This window comes from Macaca fascicularis, chromosome 4 (assembly GCF_037993035.2).
Source record: "Macaca fascicularis isolate 582-1 chromosome 4, T2T-MFA8v1.1".
Classification (NCBI taxonomy): domain Eukaryota; kingdom Metazoa; phylum Chordata; class Mammalia; order Primates; family Cercopithecidae; genus Macaca; species Macaca fascicularis.
Window position 1 is genome coordinate 170,359,830 of NC_088378.1, and position 21,436 is coordinate 170,381,265.

Here is a 21,436-nt window from a genome sequence, read left to right on the forward strand (position 1 = left end):
AGATTGGCCGGGCACGGTGGCTCAAGCCTGTAATCCCAGCACTTTGGGAGGCCGAGACGGGCGGATCACGAGATCAGGAGATCGAGACCATCCTGGCGAACACGGTGAAACCGTCTCTACTAAAAAATACAAAAAACTAGCCGGGCGTGGTGGCGGCGCCTGTAGTCCCAGCTACTCGGGAGGCTGAGGCAGGAGAATGGCGGGAACCCGGGGGGCGGAGCTTGCAGGGAGCTGAGAGATCCGGCCACTGCACCCCAGCCTGGGCGACACAGCAAGACTCCGTCTCAAAAAAAAAAAAAAAAATTCAGACAGATTATTGCTTCTTTTATCATGCTATAATTTAATAATTTCTCTCTTCTCTAAGGAAAGGAAGTGAAAAAATGAAGGTCAGATTAGTTAGGTATTCACAGAATGACGGCTTTTGTTAAGGTTTGGCCAGTGGAGACATTCCCTGGGACCCTGGTTATCTCACCCGTAGCCTCGATGGGGGGCATGCTGCTCCATTTCCTCTCCAAGCACCGAAATGGTCCCCTCTGTCACGGAGCTCACGTCCTCCTCACCAAAACACTGTTTTTTGTGTTTTTTTTAAGACGGAGTCTCGCTCTGTGGCCCAAGCAGGAGTGAGCGGCGCCATCTTGGCTCACTGCAAGCTCCGCCTCCCGGGTTCCCGCCCTTCTCCTGCCTCGGCCTCCCGAGTAGCTGGAATTACAGGCGCCACCGCCACGCCTGGCTAATTTTTTGTATTTTTAGTAGAGACAGGATTTCACCGTGTTCGCCAGGATGGTCTCGGTCTCCTGACCTCGTGATCCACCCGCCTCGGCCTCCCAAAGTGCTGGGATTACAGGCGGGAGCCACCGCGCCCGGCACCAAAACACTGTTTTAAGAAAAGTCTTCGGTCTAAGAATTTTCACCCTCTGACTATGTTCTTCTTGGAACTTTGAGAGCTGCAACTGGACTTGACTTTCCGGGAGTGTCAGCAGCAGAGGGGCCATTTCTAGCCCCACGAATCCCGGGAGGTTCCGCAGCAGGATCCGTGTTCTGGAATGCCGACCGGAGTGCCCGGGCAGCAGTCAGCGTAGAGTGGCAGAGGGCGCCTGGCCAACGAGGGCAGCGAAAGCGCAGGGTAGACGTAGTGGGCACGGGGGAGAACCCACGTGTCAGAAGACACAGGCAAGCGGAGGCGCTCCCAGGGCCGCCTCGGGAGCCCGCGGGGATGAAGACCTGTGGGCAAGATGCCGCCACCTGTTTGGGTAGGAAGTGGCTTTTGTACGGGCCTTTTAAGGCTCTTTAACCTTTTCCGGCAAGCACTGCAGACTAAATTTCATTTAGTCTAACAGCCCGCAGGAGATAGAACGCCATTTCAATGCCGCTTGTGTATTTAACTCCCTCTTTTATTAATCTGAAACAGTGAATGTTACCAAGACGCTTCTCGCGTGACTTCAGTTTTCAGCATATTTACGCGGTGAGAGGTGATGTCCATATCAAATCAGATTCCCAGAGATTTATATTCTGAATTTTAAAAAATATTAACACTTGGCAGAGTGTCAGATGCTCAAGAAACATTTGTTAAATAAATGTAGATTTTTTTTGGAAAGCAAAGCTGTTATTTACTTACCTCTCTTTGTATTCTCATTGTATGCATGCAGTAGCTGCTTAATAAATGAATTAGCAGAGAATGAGCAGGTTCACGGCAAGCCAATTTTAACAGCAGTAGTCATGGAAAGGTAAAAGAATACTGGGAGGAATATCCCTGAGCAATTCTGTATGTTAGAGCTGTTGCTGATGTGGACGAGCGTTTAAACACTTAAGGTGGAAGGGGAGAAAGTGGGAGAAATTTGATCACTGTTGAATACACACTTACCTGGTTTTATTGGGTGTTTTATTTCCAGCCAGCCAGGAAAAATTCATCTTTGTGCCTTAAATGTGTCTTAAATAAAGTCCAAGACATTTTGGAAAGTAATATATAATATCAAGCATTTCAATAACATGAAGAAATGTTTCATTTTTCTTTTTTCTCTCTGCTTTAATTAAAATAATGGATTATATCAGTAATGCATTTAAAAAATGGATCAAACAATTTCTCACGTTTGAATTTGAATGGTCTCAGGCTTGGAAGTATTACCTGTTTGGACTGTGTTGGGTTGGAAATTTTCAACTATTTTAACATTTCCAAAAGTGATCTTGAAGATGGTATGGACAACCGTTGAGCCGCCCTGACACTGTTTCCCAGAGGTGTCAGGATCACCTTTATGAGTCACAGCTCACAATCTCAAGTGGAAATTTATATCCCTGGATCATTAGGAATCAAACAGATGGCTTCTTGTATTTTATTATTAAATGAGCACATTTTTACTATGAGGCCCAGGCTTGCTGCCTTAACGAGGTCAGCCTGCTTGACAGATGGCCCTTCTGTTTCTCTCACCTTCTAGTTGACATCCCGGCTCCTCCTGCCCCATTTGATCATCGTATTGTGACAGCCAAGCAAGGAGCGGTCAACAGCTTCTATACTGTGAGCAAGACGGAAATCCTAGGAGGGTGAGTCATGCTGAATATTATTAGCGTTCTCTCAACGAAAGAGGAGAGTGTGCAAAGACACGGAGCCAGATGACTTCGTAAATGTCTGCCTGTCTTGACCTGAGAACTAGAAACGTTAGAAACAAACATTTTAAGAAACCGTATCCATTTCTGAAAATTGTCACTGATGCCAGAAAGGTTAATGTGGTGACTAAACTCCACGTTTATTATCTGCTTTACTTCCCATGTTGTAATGTCTAAAAGAAAGAAAAACCCATTGTGAGTCACCAGAAGGTTGACCAGCTGTCCAAAGCCATAGTGCAGCCTCCAGGAGACAGAATATAGAAATGAGTCAACAGCGTGTAGTTCTGGTGGCCTGTATTAGGTCTTTCTGTCATTGCTGCTGGTTTTTCATTTATGTTGTTACTGTATTAATTATTATTATCCATTTCAATTGATTACTTTGCTCAGCAAATAACTTATTTTAGGGACATTTAAATGCACACTCTCCCTAAAGAAGGAAGATTAAAGGCCGGTCATGGTGACTCACGCCTGTAATCCTAGCATTTTGGGAAACCGAGGCGGGCAGATCACTTGAGGTCAGGAGTTCGAGACCATCCTAGTCAACATGGTGAAACTCCGTCTCTATTAAAAATACAAAAATTAGCTGAGTGTGGTGGCACATGCCTGTAACCCCAGCTACTCAGGAGGCTGAGGCAGGAAAATCGCTTGAACCAGGGAGTCGGAGGTTGCAGTGAGCTGAGATCAGGCCCCTGCACTCCAGCCTGGTGACGGAGTGAGACTCTGTCTCAAAAAAAAAAAAAAAAAAAAAGAAAAGAAAAAAGAAAAGAAAAAAAGCCAGAAAGAAAATTAAAGTCCATCAGGGCCCAGCTTCATGCTGGGGGTGGGGAGAGGGTGTTCTTTCTTCTACTTCTTTCACAACCCCCTATGATATCTTGTAACTCAAAGTCTAAATTACAACGTTTGCTGCCATCAGCATGTCTGTGTAAAATAGGAAGAGGAAGGCAGAACATCTGCACGTATGCATACAGAATGTACTCACCAACACAAAGAAAGCATGCATTGCTACTGCAGCTCAGGCTTCTGCAAGTGGTCTTCAGGGAGTCATTGATATTCGTGAAGTCCCTTCTTCCTCTTCCCACTCTGTATTTCTTTGCCCTCCGCCGAATGGAACCACCTGGACTTTGCTTTCCTCATCTGGCTGAGCTCATAGAATGCCCCATGAGACTGCGAGGAAAGGCTGAGGGAGAGACAGGAATTCCACAGCATGAACTGGTGCCATGGAAGCCTGAGGTATTTGGGTCTTCAGGGACATCAGTGGCAAGCCAGCAAGTATTTCTCTAACCGAGAATAGTTGTTTGCAGAAGAAGCTTTGAAAGAATTCCCAGGATTTGTGCTGTTTTTCTGGTCAAGGTTTGTCAATTGCTCCCTCGAAACTTCCTTTCTGTCTGTTTGGGCACCATGGGATCTTCTCTTTGGTACTGCAGTCTAGACCAGCTGCCCGTCAGCGCTTGTTATGGGCTTCACCAAAATTGGCAGCCATAATTCACTCAGCAAATAAGTTAGAGGAGCATGATCAAATGTGCGTGGATGCCTTCAAAATGCAGACATCACCAAGTGCTGCACCTCCTTTTTAGTGGTAGGAGGTTCAAGATGCAGCAACTTATCTTTTACTTTTGGCAGAAATATTGCAACATGCCAAGGATCACTGGATCCCAAAACACCTGCCCACAGGGGCAGGCCCCTGAATTTTCCTGGGGGTTCATCTCCTGCCCTGTGACCTCAAGGGTATCTATCATCCCTGTTTGGCATGTTCAGTGAGCATAAGGTTATCACTGTGTTGAACCAGCATGAATCCTGGGAGTTGGCCTCAACCTTCAGGGCCCTTGCAGAATAAATCAGGGGAAAGAGTCAGAGGGTTGAAGGAGCCGGGAAGTCAGACAGTGATGGGCACCACTGCTGGCTCAGGAGGTTCTGGGGCCATTGCTAGTGAAGGGAAAAACAAAACAAAACATTTTCATAACAGCCGCTTAAGAGGTGGCTGGGCCTGTGTCCATGTATTCCCATAGAGACTCCATCTGGAACAGAGGTTGGAATTGAAGTCACCCCGTGGCTATGTTTATGGTAATCCTGTGTCATTCTCCAAGATCCATCTGCCTCTGTGCTGGGTGTGGAGCCCCAGGATGGGATGTGGCGGCCGTCAGTGCTCCTGCATCTGTCCAGCGTTGCCATGACTTTCATCGTTGAGGTCCTCTGCCTTGTCATAGGGCTTGCCTCGGGTTCACTGTGTTGCTAGGGAAGCTGTTCCTCACTCCCGACTGTGACATCCACCATTGCAGAGCAGGGACACGTGTTCTAGCTTATTTTACTAAATAAGAAATCAAAGTAAGCAAATTAGATTTAAAACTGCTCTCAACTGTGCACATCTGTATGTGATTATGGAGGTAAGAAGCTGTCTTACGATTATATTCGAGCTCATAGGTGACTGGGCAATACGCAGTCTTGACTATATGGATATATATGCAGTACTGTTACATATGCAGTTTTCAAAAATAATTTTATATATCTGAAGGTGGGCTCTCTTGTTCATATGCTGACAAAGCCCAGCTTATAACATTCATATGTATTTAGAAAGGTTCTGCATTGTCTGTAAAAGTGGTTCTCAAATGTTAGGGTGTATATGAATCACCCAAGAAATGTGCTGAAATGTAGTCTCTGGAGCCTACCCCTGGATTCCTGCCTCAGGAGGTCTGGGGTAGGGCCCAGAATCCTGGATTCTTTTTTTTTTTTTTTTTTTTTGAGATGGAGTCTTGCGCTGTCACCTGGGCTGGAGTGCAATGGCGTGATCTCCGCTCACTGCAACCTCCGCCTTCTGGGTTCACGTAATTCTCCTGCCTCAACCTCCCAAGTAGCTGGGATTATAGGCGCGTGCCACCACATCTGGCTAATTTTTTGTATTTTTAGTAGAGACGGGGTTTCATTATGTTGACCAGGCTGGTCTCGAACTCCTAACCGTGTGGTCCTCCCGCCTCCGCCTCCCAAAGTGCTGGGATTACAGGCGTGAGCCACCACACCCGGCTGAAACCTGCTTTCTTAACAGCTCCCAGGTGATTCTGATGCAAGTGACTCAGACCACACCTTGACAAATACTGTTCTAGAAGCTTATGGAAAGAACTCCTCATAGGGCTGCTCATCCAGACTTAGCAGGAGAAATACTGGGGCCACTGTGTGCTGTCTACGTGGCAGCTGACCACAGGGCCTCATGCTACGCCGCTTCCTCTTTTTTGGCAGAGGGCGTTTCGGCCAAGTTCACAAGTGTGAGGAGACGGCCACAGGTCTGAAGCTGGCAGCCAAAATCATCAAGACCAGAGGCATGAAGGACAAGGTACAGCCTGTGGGAGGTGGTCCCCTCTCTCCCTGCCCTGTCTTGGCCACACTAATGCACTGTTTCCTGCTTCTCAGGAGGAGGTGAAGAACGAGATCAGCGTCATGAACCAGCTGGACCACGCGAACCTCATCCAGCTGTACGATGCCTTTGAGTCTAAGGACGACATTGTCCTGGTCATGGAGTAGTGCGTATCCCCTCTGCCCCTCCCTGACCCACTCATGACCATGACTGTGCGTCAGTAGCTCCGTCCTGCTGCAGCGGGGCCAGAACCAAGCTTGTCCCCGCAGACTCTGATTCACGTGGATCACACAATGTCATCAGTTCTCGAAGGGAAATGACTTGGGATTATGCATCTCCATACGGGATTTTATTGATAAGAAGTAGCGGGACCAAGTAGATCTAGCTTTGTATCTAAGCTGTTTGTCAAAAATCAAGCTTAAATACTAGCCAGGGCAACCTGGAGGAAAGTGGTTTTAGAGCTATATCTTACTTTCACCGTATTCACATGTCAAAAACGGTTGATGATTCGGGCTAAGAAGCTTCCATTTAAACTCACCTTTATAAAAACATAAGGACTGGTTAGTTAGAAACCGAGTACAGTCATTACTTGGAATCTGAGAGGGTCCCAGGATCCCCGCAAATACCAAAACCAGAGGACACTCAAGTTCCTGATATAAAATGGTGTAGTCTTTTGCATATAACCTATGCCCATCCCCCCGAGTGCTTTAAATAATCTCTAGACTACTTATAATACTTGATAAACTGTAAATACCACGTATACAGTTGTTATACTGTATTTTAAAAAAATTTGTATTATTTTTGTTGTTGTTTTGTCAATGTTTATTGTTTTTTGGTCAAACATTTTTATCTGTGTTTGTTTGAACATGTGGAAACAGAATCCATGAATAGGGAGGGCCGACTGCAATTCCAACACTGAATCGATATTGTGATTCCGTTTTGTTTTTCATTCTGCAATCAGGCATTTTGAATAAAAAGTATAGGTTCGTGGTCCTCTCTTATCCATACTTTCACTTTCTATGGTCTCAGTTACCCTAGGCCCCAAAATATTAAGTGGAAAATTCCAGAAGTAAACAATCAACAGGTTTTAAATTGCACACTGTTCTGAGTAGCCTGATGAAATCTCCCACCGTCCCGCTCGGTCCCACCCAGGACGTGAATCATCCCTTTGTCCAGAGTCTCCACCACTCCCTGCGGTTAGTCACTTAGTAGCCGACTGGGTCATCAGATCGACTGTGGAGGCATCGCAGTGCTTGTGTTCACGGAACTCTCATTTTACTTCACAATGGTCCCAAAGCACAAGAATAGTGCAGCTGGCATATTGTCATCATTGTTCTATTTTACCCTTAGTTATCGTTGTTAATCTTTACTGTGCTTAATTTATGAATTAAACTGTATCAGAGTTATGTATCTATAGAAAATAACATAGTATATATAGGGTTCAGTACTATCCACAGTTTCAGGCATCCATGCAGGGTCTTGGAAGGTGTCCCGGAGGATGAGGGAAATTACTGTGTCTAGCACCAGCCACACAGAAGCACTGGAGAATTAGAAGGCTGAGACCCTGACTCAGGGCTTGGAGTTCCCCTCCCAGAGTTCTTAGGGTCCTCTTTCTCTTCAGCATCTTTAGAACATGATACATGTGGGCTCACCCCAGAGCTGAAGACACTGGATAAAGGGGCTTTGAGGGCAGGTGCGGTGGCTCATGCCTGTAATCCCAGCACTTTGGGAGGCCAAGACTGGTGGGTCACTTGAGGTCAGGAGTTCGAAACCAGCCTGACCAACACGGAGAAACCCCATCTCTACTAAAAATACAAAAATTAGCTGGGCATGGTGGCGTGTGCCTCTAATCCCAGCTACTTGGGAGACTGAGGCATGAGAATCGCTTGAATCTGGGAGGCAGAGCTTGCAGTGAGCCGAGATCCCGCCACTGCACTCCAGCCTGAGTGACAGAGTGAGACTCCGTCTCAAAACACACACACACACACACACAAAAGATGGAGGGTTGGCTTGAGGATTTCCATTTGTGAGATTGAAGGTATATAAAATACAGGCCTTCAAGGTAAGAATTATCTAAGTAAGACAGCAAAGAAGGCAGAGAAATAACTGCACATACACCTTTCAGAAGAGGTAGCAGAACTTGCACGCCAAGTCACTACAAGAAAAGCACGTGGTGGTTAGGAAATCAGGACTGAGGGCTTCGCTCCTGTTCCCTGTGCAGCGTGGACGGTGGGGAGCTGTTTGACCGCATCATCGATGAGAACGACAATCTGACGGAACTTGATACCATCCTGTTCATGAAGCAGATATGTGAGGGCATAAGGCACATGCATCAGATGTACATTCTCCACTTGGACCTGAAGGTAAGGTGTTTTGTGTCCTGTGAGATTTTGTATCCTTTCCACCCCTTGCTCAGTGAGTGGGCCCTGTCTGCTATTCTATGCCAGCTGGGGAAACTGGTACAGTCACTTCAGAAATGAATAAGCATCTGAATTGTTACCCTCATCTCCTTCTCAGCTTCTGTCACTCCCTAATATTTGCATGTTCCATCTTCAGGGGCTAATATTCAGATTCTTGTAATTTGCCTGCGTTAAGGAAATCTATATGGCAATGGTTTCCCTGAAAGTTTAGAGTTAAAACAGTCACCACCACCACCAGCACTGCAGCGGTAGCCGTGTGGTATCCCTCTTGTCAGGACAAGTAGGTGAGAGGATTTTAGCTAACTCAGAATTCCCTAAGTAGCAGCCAACCTTTCCAGGTCTCCAAGAATCGCCGGCAGCTCCTCGAGTCACTCAGGAAGCTCCGGACTTTGGGACTTGTTTTCTATGGGTTTGCTGCCCCGTGGAATAGAATCCTATGGAGAAGGGAGCAGAGGGCAGTCGGAAGGACGGGCCGAAGTGCTAAGGAGCAGACAGGGTGGGGCGGGCACCCCACTGCCAATGGTGGAAAGCACACAGAAGCCAAGCCGCCTTTCTTTCTCCTCCTATTGATCGCCCCTCCCTCTTTACCGCTCTCGTTCTCCTCCTATTGAACGCCCTTCCCTCTTTACCGCTCTCATTATGTCTCACTATGAAATTCCTAGAGTCGGACTGTACGTAGTCTTAGTTACAACCAATGAAAGACCTAGGCCCAATAACCCTGATCAAGTCCCACGTTGGGACTAAGTATCATAAAGTACATCTTGTGTGGCTTGGTCATTTTCTCATTTCCCTGTTTGCACAGCATGACAGTAAGGTAAAATATATATTCTATATAACATCCCATCTATTGCATGTCACCAGGGATTGCATAGCTAAATAAATTTAGCCTCCTTAAATAGGTTTCCATGGGCCTCTCTTCCTATAACTTGGCTTCCCTCACTGTCTTGATTTATGTGCCTTGCCTTTCCCATTCACTTTTGAGCAGGAGGAGAGCAGGAGGAAGTGGTTTATAAAATGACAAAGTCAGAGGTTAAAAATCATTAGCAAAACCCTGGCTATGAGCTGGGTTTGATAATACATGCTTTCACGGAGCATTTTCATTGACTGTAGATATTCTGCAGATATCCCTAAAGGGATTTGATTGGCAACTGGAACTAAGAGCAAACCTATTGTAAGTCAAATGACTCCATATGGGGCTTCGTAACATTGATTGAGGACCTGCAGCGGGCAATTTTAGTTATGGCTTGGATGCAAAGATCATAAAAAAAGTGACAGCTGGATGGGTCGTTAAGGAGCTGCTTTTCTGAAAGATCCTTGGAAGGAAAAGGGCCAAAAATATTAAGAATGATTGTCACTATGTGGGGGGAGATTGTAGGTGACTTACAGTCTGTTTCATATTTTTCTGTTTTGCAAATTTTATCCAATGAACATTCTTTAATTTTATCATCATAAAAAGGCTAACTTTTTGAAATGCCCTCAAAACGGTTTCTCTATATCCTGCAAACTTTTTGATGCCGCAGTACTCCTTCACAATTGGACAGCTTTATACATGATCAATCAGTTATTTAAGCACGAAACCAAATGTTTCACATAACACCCCTTCTCTATAATGACTTTGACTTACAAACATCTGTTTTAGAGATATTTTAGAAAAGGCCTTCCAAAGATATTCTACCCAACCAAATGTACTATTGAATATTGATAAGGAGACGCTGTGTCATTTCATAATGTGTCTCTGAATTTGTGATCTCATTGGAACCTCTTCTCCATCCGGACAGGTTGGGGAGGGGGAGCCTGCTCCCACTAAAGGCTGAGGAATGGGATCCTGGGCATTCGCCTTCTGGGCTGGTGCCCTCCAGCTCATAAAGAGTTGGGACTGAGGGTTCTTAACTCTTTGAAAACTTTTTTTCTCTTTTATAAATGGTCTTGACTTTAAATCAAATCACTTACTTTCCCCAGACCTCCGTTTTTCGACCCCAATAAACATTAGGTGCACTTGTCGGACATTCTGTGAGCACTGAGGCTGCGCTACAACCTACTTGTCTCCCCTACACCCCAAGGCTGTCAGGTTAGCAGGCTAAGGCCTTACCAGGCCTAGCTCCAAGGGAACACTTAGTCAGGGGATTTAGGCATTGAGACCAAACTCAGCAAAACCTCGGAAATGCCGAGACCGAAGAATGACTGGAGAGAAAAGCCCTCGTCTCCCGTGCGACTTTCCCCTAAGTGCTGAGCAAAGGGAAGCTCTGGAGGCCGGAACGTTCACAGTACAGTGCACGTTCAGTGTGGCTGTTTAAATGGAGCAGGTCAGTTCTCTTGGAACTCATAAATCTTGGGAAAACTATTTCTCCAAGAAGGGGAAATTCATACTCAATAATTTAGAGGGGCAGATGTCAGGTCTGAGCGGGCTTCCACAGTGCATTTGGGAAGGACTGAAGCAGCCTCCTCTTCTTGCTCCCCTCAAGGCCTCTGCCTGAACTCAGGCATCAGGGTGAACGGTGAAGCCGTGGAGGGGACTGGGTAATGCAGGGTTGGCAGGATACCCGCAACCTCATCCACCACATAATTAAAGGAGAAAGTGCCCACACGGACAAGCCCGCCCCCCCAAAGTGAGAGGCCTGATACGTTTTTTCTGAGCGTCGTTGTATTTTTAGTTGTGGTTCAAGGACAATTTGAGTGAATGATGGTTGTTTTCATTGCTAATGTGTCTCTTTCTCCTGGCAGCCTGAGAATATCCTGTGTGTGAATCGGGATGCTAAGCAAATAAAAATTATTGATTTTGGATTGGCCAGAAGGTATGTCTATTTGGACGTAGGTGTACGAACGGAGGTAGGGGACATGATGGGTGCCCTTTCTTTGCAAACATATATCTGATCTGCTCCTTGGTTTCATGATCTCATTTATAATTAATTTAACAGAAATTATTATGTTTGGCCTTAACTTGCTAAATTTGAGACTTGAGTGTTTAGAAGTTTCTATAATGCATGCAGTAAAACGTATAAAAATTAAAACCTAATGCAGTGACGTTTATTAAATTAGAAGCCATTAATGTAGCATTTGCAAGTGTTTGTCCTCATCTTTCGTATTTGTTCCATCTGTACAGAGAAGATTTACTTTAAAAATATTAACAATGTAAGCAAGATTGCAAAGCGTTCTGGCACATGTAAGATTCTTACAAAGAGTTTACGTGGACACGTTAACAATTCAGCATGTCAACGATGTGTATAAAATAGATGTTGTAAATTATTGCAGTACTCTGTTTATTCATTAATACAGGCTTACTCCAGTCATCCCCGTGTCAATGACTGTATCAGGTTTCCTCTTGTCATCTTCTATAATTCAGATGTTCTAATTATTCACAGTGGCTTCTCCCACAACTGGTTCAACCTATTAAGGTTTCCCAGTATGAATTTTGACTTTTAAATTTTCTGGGACCGCTGTACAAGTTTTTGACACCCTTTCTTCGTTGTTTGGGTTCCTTTAATGTTTGTTTAGTTGAAGTTTGCTGTAGGGCTGAAGTTATTTTGTCTCATAGACTGCGTCATTTCAGTGTTCATGATTTTTGATTGACACTTCCATCCTCCCACTTTGTCTCTTAAATCGCAGATACAAACCCAGAGAGAAGCTGAAGGTGAACTTTGGAACCCCAGAATTTCTCGCCCCTGAAGTTGTTAACTATGACTTTGTTTCCTTTCCAACCGACATGTGGAGTGTGGGGGTCATCGCCTATATGCTGTGAGTAGCTCTCCCCGTCTCTGGCCCTTCTCCATCTCCATGCTTATTTTCTGAGGTTTTGCCATTTTAAATAAAAGCCCCAATTGAGGTCCGTAAAAAATAAATAACACTGTCCCATCCTCAGTTGCTTTCTAGGTTCTGTTGAATCCTGTGGGTGAAAGGACTGAATTCTTTCCCTGCACATCATTTGGAAAAGTAAATGTGTGTCCTCTTCATTAATCACTGTAACTCCTAGGACACAACCTAAAAACCAAAAAATAATTTAAAGAGCTCACATGGCCCGGCGCGGTGGCTCATGCCTGTAATCCCAGCACTTTGGGAGGCTGAAGCGGGCAGATCACAAGGTCAAGAGATCGAGACCATCTTTGCCAACATGGTGAAACCCCGTCTCTACTAAAAATACAAAAATTAGCCAGGTTTGGTGGTATGCGCCTCTAATCTTAGCTACTCGGGAGGCTGAGGCAGGAGAATCACTTGAACCCGGGAGGCAGAGGTTGCAGTGAGCCAAGATCACGCCATTGCACTCCAGCCTGGTGACAGAGCGAGACTGCGTCTCAAAGAAAAAAAAAAAAAAAAAAGCTCATATCCTGATCTGCTAAGTGACTCAGGCTATCCCCACCCCTCAGAGATGACCTGCCTGGCGTTTGCCATCTGAGCATGTAGTAGCACTTCGCGAACTGTAAAGTGATTTAAAAAGGAAGCTGATATTCATATTCATATTCTGTTGCTGCTGTCTTTATTGCCACAGTTGTTTAATTAGGAGTTGGGTGGGAGTGGCAAGCATTTTCTTGATTGCAATAATATATTATAAAATTATGCTTTCGGATTACGTTATTTTCCTTCTCTCACCTTTGAATGGCAGAACCAGAAAAGCAATCTGTATGGAAAGGGATTGAGGCTGTTTAAAAAATACTCACTCTGGACCCTGTGTCCTCCAGACTTAGCGGTTTGTCCCCTTTCCTGGGTGACAATGATGCCGAGACGCTGAACAACATCCTGGCCTGCAGGTGGGACTTAGAGGATGAAGAATTTCAGGACATCTCAGAGGAGGCCAAGGAGTTCATCTCCAAGCTTCTGATTAAGGAGAAGAGGTAACCCAAGTTCGTCCTGTGCTCTGGGCACGGTAGGGATGATCAGGAAGCAGGGCGTACCACCAAGGCTGTTAGAATTTATTCCCTCACTAACATCTGTGATGCTCGTGCAAAGTCATAGATAGAATGAGGTTTGATCCTCTTGACCCTCTCTACTGCAGTCTGGGACTGCTTTGGTCATGAAGCTACACAAACCTTTCTCCTCCTGCCATTTATCATGCAGCCATGGGCTCCTGCTGGGCCTCAGTTGACTCACTGTCAAAATGAAGGACTTAGGAGAAGTATTTCTAGGATTCCTTTCACCTCTACAAAGCTGTATATGGTTCTGTGTAGCTGAATCTTTAACTACCATTTCATTTGAGAACCTACTATGGTGGTTTGCCCATGATCACACCACCAGTAATTGGCAGAACGGAGGCTCAAACAGATAGTTCTCCTTCCCCGACGGCCACACACTTGGCTGTTATCTATTACATGGGCCTCTATTTTCTGTTATGCTAAAACCACATTAATTCAAAATTCAGTGGATGAAAAAGAGTGACACTGGAATATAGGGATTTGCGTTTTAGAATCAGAGCGGGAGAAGGGCATTGTGATTAACCCATCAAACACTCTGTTTCAGATGGCTTTCTACCTGAGCCATATAATGATTCAATCTGTTAAGACTTTCAGGACCAACAGCACTTGTCTTACCGTTTTATTATCTTTATGGCTTTAAAGTCACAATACACATGGCCATGGATCAACAGGTAGGAGGGTGTCACAGGGAGTGGGGAAACAGTGTAGGCAGGGGGTCTGGCACAGAGTCTGGCAAGAGATGCCTTCATTCAAGTGTCGATCACCTACTGTGTGCCAGGAAATGTGTCATGTGTTAAGAATAGATGCACATCCAGTTCCTACCTACAGTAACTCACCATCTAATAAAAAGGATAGGTATTTTTTTAAAAGATGTAATAAAATGTGGTTAACACAAAGATAAGGCCAGAACTGAGTCCCTAGAGAATGAATAGAACCTAGCCAGGCTAGGAGTATCAGTCAGACAAGAGGGACAATTCACAAATAGTGGATTAATAATAATAATAACCTTGATGGAAAAGCACAATAACAGCCAGGGTTATTATTATTAGCACATTACCCTTCCCAAGGCAGTGAACAGATGGAAACTGTCAACGCTTTCAAATCTTCGGAGGACGAGAAATCCACATTTACTGCGAACCTGTTTTACACGTGTACTTTTGTGTGTTATCTTATTTGGCTTCTGGATAATCCTGTGGTCTGTGGAGACCATCATTTTACAGATGGGGAAACTGAGGCTGAGAGCAGTGCTGCATTCACATGGCCAGCTCAGAGCAGATGCAGAGGTGGACCCAGTGGGCTCCAGTGCTGCTCACTCCTTCAGTCTGAGGGCTTCATGAATGCCCAGGGAGCATCAGATACCCATCTGGGCCGATGGCAACAAGCTTAGAATTCCAGTCAATGCTTGGATGAAACTAAAGCCAAAAGCCAAACACCACTATGATAGAATAAATTTCTGGGGTACAAAAATAAACTTGAAATGTTATTAAAAGTTTAATTATTAGTACAATGTTATTGCTAACTTTTTAATAGCCAGATTTAAGAAGTTCGACCCTAGAGTGCAGAATCATCATTTTTCACCTTGGTCAGCCATTGGAAGGCTCTGAAGATCCAGAGCTGAAAATGTTTGACACTAAAGCAGAACCACACTTCCAACTGAGGTCGGTGGAAATCAAGAGATTTTTAAAAATTACCTCTGCCTGTTTTTGGCACTATAATGGTGATGTTGTCACCAAGTTCATTGACTGTAATAAAGACTTATCTCCTTTTCAAATCTTATACTTAAATATTTTGGTATCTGATGAAGCGATTGCATTGAAGCAATCCTACACACTGAAGCTTCATTAATGCTTGGAACTACCTCTTTGACTTCAGACTGTTGCAGTCACTTACAGATTTTTTTTTTTTTGAGACGGAATCTCGCACTGTCGCCTAGGCTGGAGTGTAATGGCACGATCTTGGCTCACTGCAACCTCCACCTCCTGGGTTCACGTGATTCTCCCGCCTCAGCCTCCTGAGTAGCTGGGATTACAAGTGTGCCCCACCACACCCAGCTAATTTTTTGTATTTTTAATAGAGATGGGGTTTCACTATGTTGGCCAGACTGGTCTTGAATTCCTGACTTCATGATCCGCCCGCCTCAGCCTCCCAAAGTGCTGGGATTACAGGCATGAGCCATTGCGCCTGGCCTACAGTTTTTATTTTGAAAGGTTATTTGTTTTAATGTGATAAATCTTAGCACATCAAACAAATTTATAGAACTTAGAATTCGAATATAGTAAATCTATATTATTCTTCTTCATATTATTTCCCAAAATTGTATAAACCTTTGCTAGCTCCAAAAGGATATTGTTTCTTTGTAAAAGTATCTAATGGTCCCTCTCTCTTTTTTTTTTTTTTTTTTTGAGACGGAGTCTCGCTCTGCCGCCCAGGCTGGAGTGCAGTGGCCGGATCTCAGCTCACTGCAAGCTCCGCCCCCCGGGTTCCCGCCATTCTCCTGCCTCAGCCTCCCCAGTAGCTGGGACTACAGGCGCCCGCCACCTCGCCCGGCTAGTTTTTTTTTGTATTTTTTAGTAGAGACGGGGTTTCACCGTGTTAGCCAGGATGGTCTCAATCTCCCGACCTCGTGATCCGCCCGTCTCGGCCTCCCAAAGTGCTGGGATTACAGGCTTGAGCCACTGCGCCCGGCCCTGGTCCCTCTCTTAATAATTACATCGACTCTATTTCCCTACCTATTTAACTCAAAACTTCTTAATTCAAAAGTTAGTAATATTTATTATTCAAAAGTTTTAATATGTAAACTGCTTTGGCAATCATCAAGAACCATTGTAGCATTTTGCTCTTACAATAATAAATATATATTTATCTTTCAACTGACTGATAGGAATCCACTTCACTAAGTTCAAATGTTATACTACAGAAATGGTTACTTATATTAGAAAGTAAGTGTTCAGTTATTAACAAGGATTTTCATTATTTGCCTTGTTTGTCTTTACTAATGTTTTCCTGATTGGATTTGATAGTCACCTATGCCATCACTGATAGCACACAATTCAAGAGAAGGCAGAACTGACCATGAGTTTGACATTCGGCCATCTGGTCTCCCAAAGGCAGAGGCTGGAGCTGAAATTGAACAGCAGATGCAGGCCTTCTTTGGTGTGTTTCTACTAATCACCGTCTGAATTTCCCTCTAGTTGGCGAATAAGTGCAAGCGAAGCTCTCAAGCACCCCTGGTTGTCAGACCACAAGCTCCACTCCAGACTCAATGCCCAGGTGACCACGGCTTCTTACTCTTCCTCTTTTCCTCCTGTCTGCCTGTCTTTTGAAGATCAGATGCTAGAATCACCTTAACCTTAAATAAGGTTCTTTCTCATTCCTTTTCTCACGGACTACTAATCTTGTGTGTGTATTAAATTACTTAAAATGCATTTTTAAAAATATTTATTTATTTATTTTTATTTTTTTATTTTTTTTTGAGGCAGAGTTTCACTCTTGTTGCCCAAACTGGAGTGCAATGGTGTGATCTCAGCTCACTGCCACCTCCACTTCCCGGGTTCAAGTGATTCTCCTGCCGCAGCCTCCCAAGTAGCTGGGATTACAGGTGTACACTACCATGCCTGGCTAATTTTGTAATTTTAGTAGAGACAGAGTTTCACCATGTTGGTCAGGCTGGTCTCAAACCCCGACCTCGTGATCCACCCACCTCGGCCTCTCATAGTGCTGGGATTACAGGCGTGAGCCACTGCACCTGGCCTTAAAATGCTTTTTTGGGCAGTTTACATTTTAAAAATAATGTATTTGTTGTTTAATTGAGTATTTTCAGCACAACTGTTTATTATTAAATTGTTGTATCCATTATAAAATGAATTAATTCATTGTCTTATGTGCACATACATACAGACATATAACCTATAAACATATAAAGTTCTGGAGAATATATAGTAATATTCGTTCAGGAGAAATATGCCTCCTTAAAACAGAATTCAGAATTCTAAATACCGTGCTCACCTGGTTTGGTCTGCTCTGGGCACCGAATCTAATTATTAGATAACTCGAATCTATTAGAATTATCTAATACTCAGCTTGGTCCAGATATCTATACAAGTCTTTGTGTAGGAGACTCTTAGACTACAGACTGAGTATGGTGAATAACCTAGCCCACTCTCTGTAATAACTTCTTACAATGAAATCTTCATCTACTCTCATCGCCTTAATTACCAGATGTTCATATTCCAACTTCCTCATCTGCCTCTTTGGCAAAGGTATCTTTCCTAAGCTGCAGAACTGTATGTCCATCTGTATACTAGATGTTTCCACCTGGATCTTCCCACCCCTAAACTAATCTCATCTCCCTGCACCTCGCCTCACCATCAGTGATCCTCCTAGGGAAGGATGCCCTGGAGCGGTCTCAGCCAGCTCCCGCGCATCTTCTTTGTTTCCTTCCTCTCCCGCAATCCCCCATCTCATGTTTAATTTACCTCCATGTTCTGTACATGATATCCCCTAATTACCTCTGGAACCTGTGTATTTCTCTCCATTCCCATGGTTACCGTGGCCTGGGACATGCCTCCCTGAATGACTGCAGCCTCCTGACTGGCTTCTTGGCCTCCTTCATGTTGTCTCCATCCAAATGATTGGGGATTATATAATTAACACAGAAACAGATGTGCAATGCCCAAGGAACTTTACTGAACATCTAGGATGTTCAACTGGCAAGATGCACATATAGGCAAGACGCCATGCAAACCTTTGGGCCCACCAGGGACCTGTCTGACGTGCCCATCAGTTAGGGTGGCTGGTGCCCTGCCCTAGTATAGCATGGGTTTGATACGTTTTTGTTTCCTCCACCTTTGCTCCTCATCCTCTCCATTTCCTGAGGTTTTTGGAATGGAACTTTTTCACTGACCAACAAACCTTGGAATGACTATGCCTTCGGTACTCACTTTTTCCACATCCAGTTTTTATTGAAATTAACTTTACTTCTAAATTCAGCATCAGCACTAAGTTTTATTTGTGTCTGAATATACCTTTCCTTGATAATTGGTACTGATGTCAAGTAAAAATAGACTTATTACCTAGTGGGTACCTCATCCAGACTACATAAACTGCTTATTAGGGTTACCAACCTATTTTGAGCCAATTTTCCACCAATGTATTTTTATCCAAGCTTATTGGTGTCCAAATACTTTGACATGGTAGGATAGTATAGGAACCACAGCAGGTAATTAATGACATTGTACAGTTTAAAAAGTTTAAGAATATTTTTTAAACCATGTAACAACAAGTAAAATCACCTTTTGTATCCATCCATCTGCTGGTACCTGAGGTGAATAGATAGTTCAAGAGTGATGATGGTTTTTTTCTTTTTTTAATGAAAAACAAATGCCATTTTATAAATCTAGTTATTACAGTTATAATTATACAGCATTGTGGAGGCACCCTTCTAACTGCTTTACAAAAAATACCTCCCTCACTCCTCATAGCAACCCATGAAACAAGCACATTAGTGTCTGTAGCTGAGAACACTCAGGACAGGGCTGAGCTCTGGAGTCCGGACAGAGCCTCACTGCTCTGCTCTCCTGCCGCTGATGGGCTGCTGGGTACCGGGGACCTGAGCGATGCTTCCAGAACCTTTCTTGTACCATACAGTTTTAGTGTTACTCAAAGTCAATATTCAAACTTAGTATATCTTACTTTTCAAGGAAATATTGAGACTAAAGTTTCCCAGAAGGCTTATTTTTAGAATAATCTTGGTTTTACAAAATCAGAATTTACCTTTAAGTTGAAAATTTAATTCTGATCCAAAACTGTTTACCATTTCAACCTAAATTCTATTGTTAAGTCTTTCGTGTATTTTTATTTGTCTCTTTTGCTTCGAGCTTAAAAGCACTTGCTATTTTGTAACCACTTGAGTAGCATATTGACTCTCACTAAATTTAAGAAGGACTTTTTTTACTTAGAAGTTAACATCCGAGAGTTCTCTGCCCTCTGTATTATGCTCAAGATGACATGCGATGACTCCCAGCCTTTCTTACGTCCCCAACCATCTGTGTGTAACCTGTTTCCATCAGAAGCAGCTCTCAGCTGGGGTGGGGCAAAGCACTCCCAAACTAGGAATATACTAGAACTCAGCACCTGCTGCAGAATTAGCCAGGGTTCTGGGGCCAGAGGACGGAACATGACACGAATTTGACATGGTTTCTGTCCCCCAGAGCTAAGAAGCCTCTGAGCTTTCCTTCCCGTTCTCAGTGTTGTGACCTTGGCTCATGCCCTTTCAGTGAACTAATAAAACAACCTGTGAACTGATATCCAACCTCTACTCACCCTCTTCCCTAATCTATCAAATCATTAGTTCCTTAATTACAGCTCAGACCTTGATTGAAAAAATCTTCACATGTTTCCTATGGTCCACACCAGACCCAACCCAGTTGCAGTCAGGGCCTGCTCCAGGACGCCCCCAGCTCTTATTTTGAGCCTTGTCTCCACTGCTGCCTCCAGAGCAGCCCACAAGTCAGTACTTGTCTAAGGCCTGTATTAAATGCCCCGGCTTTTCTCAGTCCTTAAACTGGACTCTTTCTCTGTGTTCTTGAATCACTTTGTGGAATTCACATTATCGTTGTCTACTCAATTTGAAAACTTTTGGAAGAAACTGTTTCTGTGTCTGACTCATCTTTGCAGTCATCGTAGCCCCAGTATCGCAAGTGACAGGGCACTCTTGTGCTATATCAGTGTGAGTTTTGGCAAAACACACCTGAGTGTGATGAGGTGCTGAGGTGTTTGGCCCTGACTCTGTGTGAGAAGGAAGGGTCATGTGACAGGGGCCTCTGGGGAGACTGGACTCTGAGATGGACTCCGAGGTTGGCCAGGGTGTCTGTCGGGGGTTGTCGGGAATGTAGGCTTCAAGAATCTCTCTTGAAGAGCACCTTCTACTCAGTAGCAAGTGATTGTCTTTTCACGTGTGCTCGTAGTCAGGGCCTGATGGAAACAGTCCTAATCCTTCCCACATGCCTTCTGCTTTCCCTAGAAGAAGAAGAAGAAGAATCGTGGCTCTGATGCCCAGGACTTGTGACCAAATAGTCTACAGGAGGCACCCATTTGAAAGGTTAGTCTTGGGTCCCCTCAAGAGGTGTCTGTGAAGGCCTTAAGAGACAGGAATAAGAAAGAAACGGAACATTTGCTCACAGACTATGCGGGAAGAAGAGCTGCGTTTTGGCTGGCGTGGAGGGCCCTGAAATCAGAATGCTGTGTTTGCACCCTGGCTCTGCTCTTTCTTGCTGGAGGAAGCTCAGTGCCTGACTTGCGGGTTGGGGAGAGTCTCACTTCCTAAGCTTGTTGAGTGGCTCCCATGAGAGCATCCAAGCAAAGCCCCGAAACCAGGGCCTGGTGCGTAGGAGGGATCAATAACCAGCTCAGGCGGTGCTGGTAACCGTCTGGGGGTAGTCTTTAGACAATGTGTGAGATCAGAGGAAGTGACACCCTCTTTTGTACAGATGGGGAAATTGCATCTCAGAGACTCAGAGACTAAATAACACCCCCACGGCCATGCAGCTTGTAAAGGGTGGAGTGTGGTTCCCTTGGGTGTTTCTGAAGCTGACGCCCACGTTTTTGAATCCCCTGAGCTGCTTCCTGATCTTGGCCTGCTCTACGAGCCCAAAGAATACCACCTCCTACACACATCCAGACACATGTGGACCTCCACCTAGCTCAGGTGTTTTTGGAATCATTGAGAGATGGGTTTACACATGAATACCTTCTTTGATATCAATAATCTAGCCCAATGTAGCCCTAAAGGAGAAGACTAACAGGCACATGTACTTACGAAGGACTCTAAGAAAACCCAACATTCATGTCCTTGCCGGGGGCCTGGACCCTGCAGCGAGTCAGCTCCCTAACCTTGGGCGGGGAGTCCACAGCCATTTTCTCAGCTCTGTGCATGGAACTGCACAGGGCTGATGACTTGTGAGTGAGTTCTTGCTGCTCACTGTGTTTTTTTGTTGTTGTTGTTTGTTTGTTTTTTGAGATGGAGTCTTGCTCTGTCACCCAGGCTGGAGTGCGATGGTGCTATCTTGGCTCACTGCAACCCCCACCTCCCAGGTTCCAGCGATTCTCCTGCCTCAGGATCCTGAGTAGCTGGGATTACAGGCACCTGCCACCACGCCTGGCTAAGTTTTGTATTT

At 44.6% G+C, this 21,436-nt stretch overlaps 1 protein-coding gene across 6 annotated transcripts in view; it reads left to right on the forward strand.

Annotated features, from left to right (window-relative positions):
• MYLK4 (myosin light chain kinase family member 4) overlaps positions 1–21,436 on the forward strand; it is a 106,951-nt gene that overhangs the window by 78,860 nt on the left and 6,655 nt on the right. For 4 of the 6 annotated variants that reach the window (XM_065544509.2, XM_074038940.1, XM_005554168.5 and 1 more), the window contains 9 exons: positions 2,430–2,535; positions 5,827–5,920; positions 5,998–6,107; positions 8,163–8,304; positions 11,083–11,153; positions 11,965–12,093; positions 13,032–13,184; positions 16,454–16,532; positions 20,284–20,361. In XM_065544509.2, the coding sequence (XP_065400581.1) occupies positions 2,430–2,535; positions 5,827–5,920; positions 5,998–6,107; positions 8,163–8,304; positions 11,083–11,153; positions 11,965–12,093; positions 13,032–13,184; positions 16,454–16,532; positions 20,284–20,328 (929 nt within the window). In that variant the 3' untranslated portion in view covers positions 20,329–20,361. The remainder of the gene's footprint in view (positions 1–2,429; positions 2,536–5,826; positions 5,921–5,997; positions 6,108–8,162; positions 8,305–11,082; positions 11,154–11,964; positions 12,094–13,031; positions 13,185–16,453; positions 16,533–20,283; positions 20,362–21,436) is intronic. The other 2 variants (XM_065544508.2, XM_074038939.1) reach the window with 1 other exon arrangement.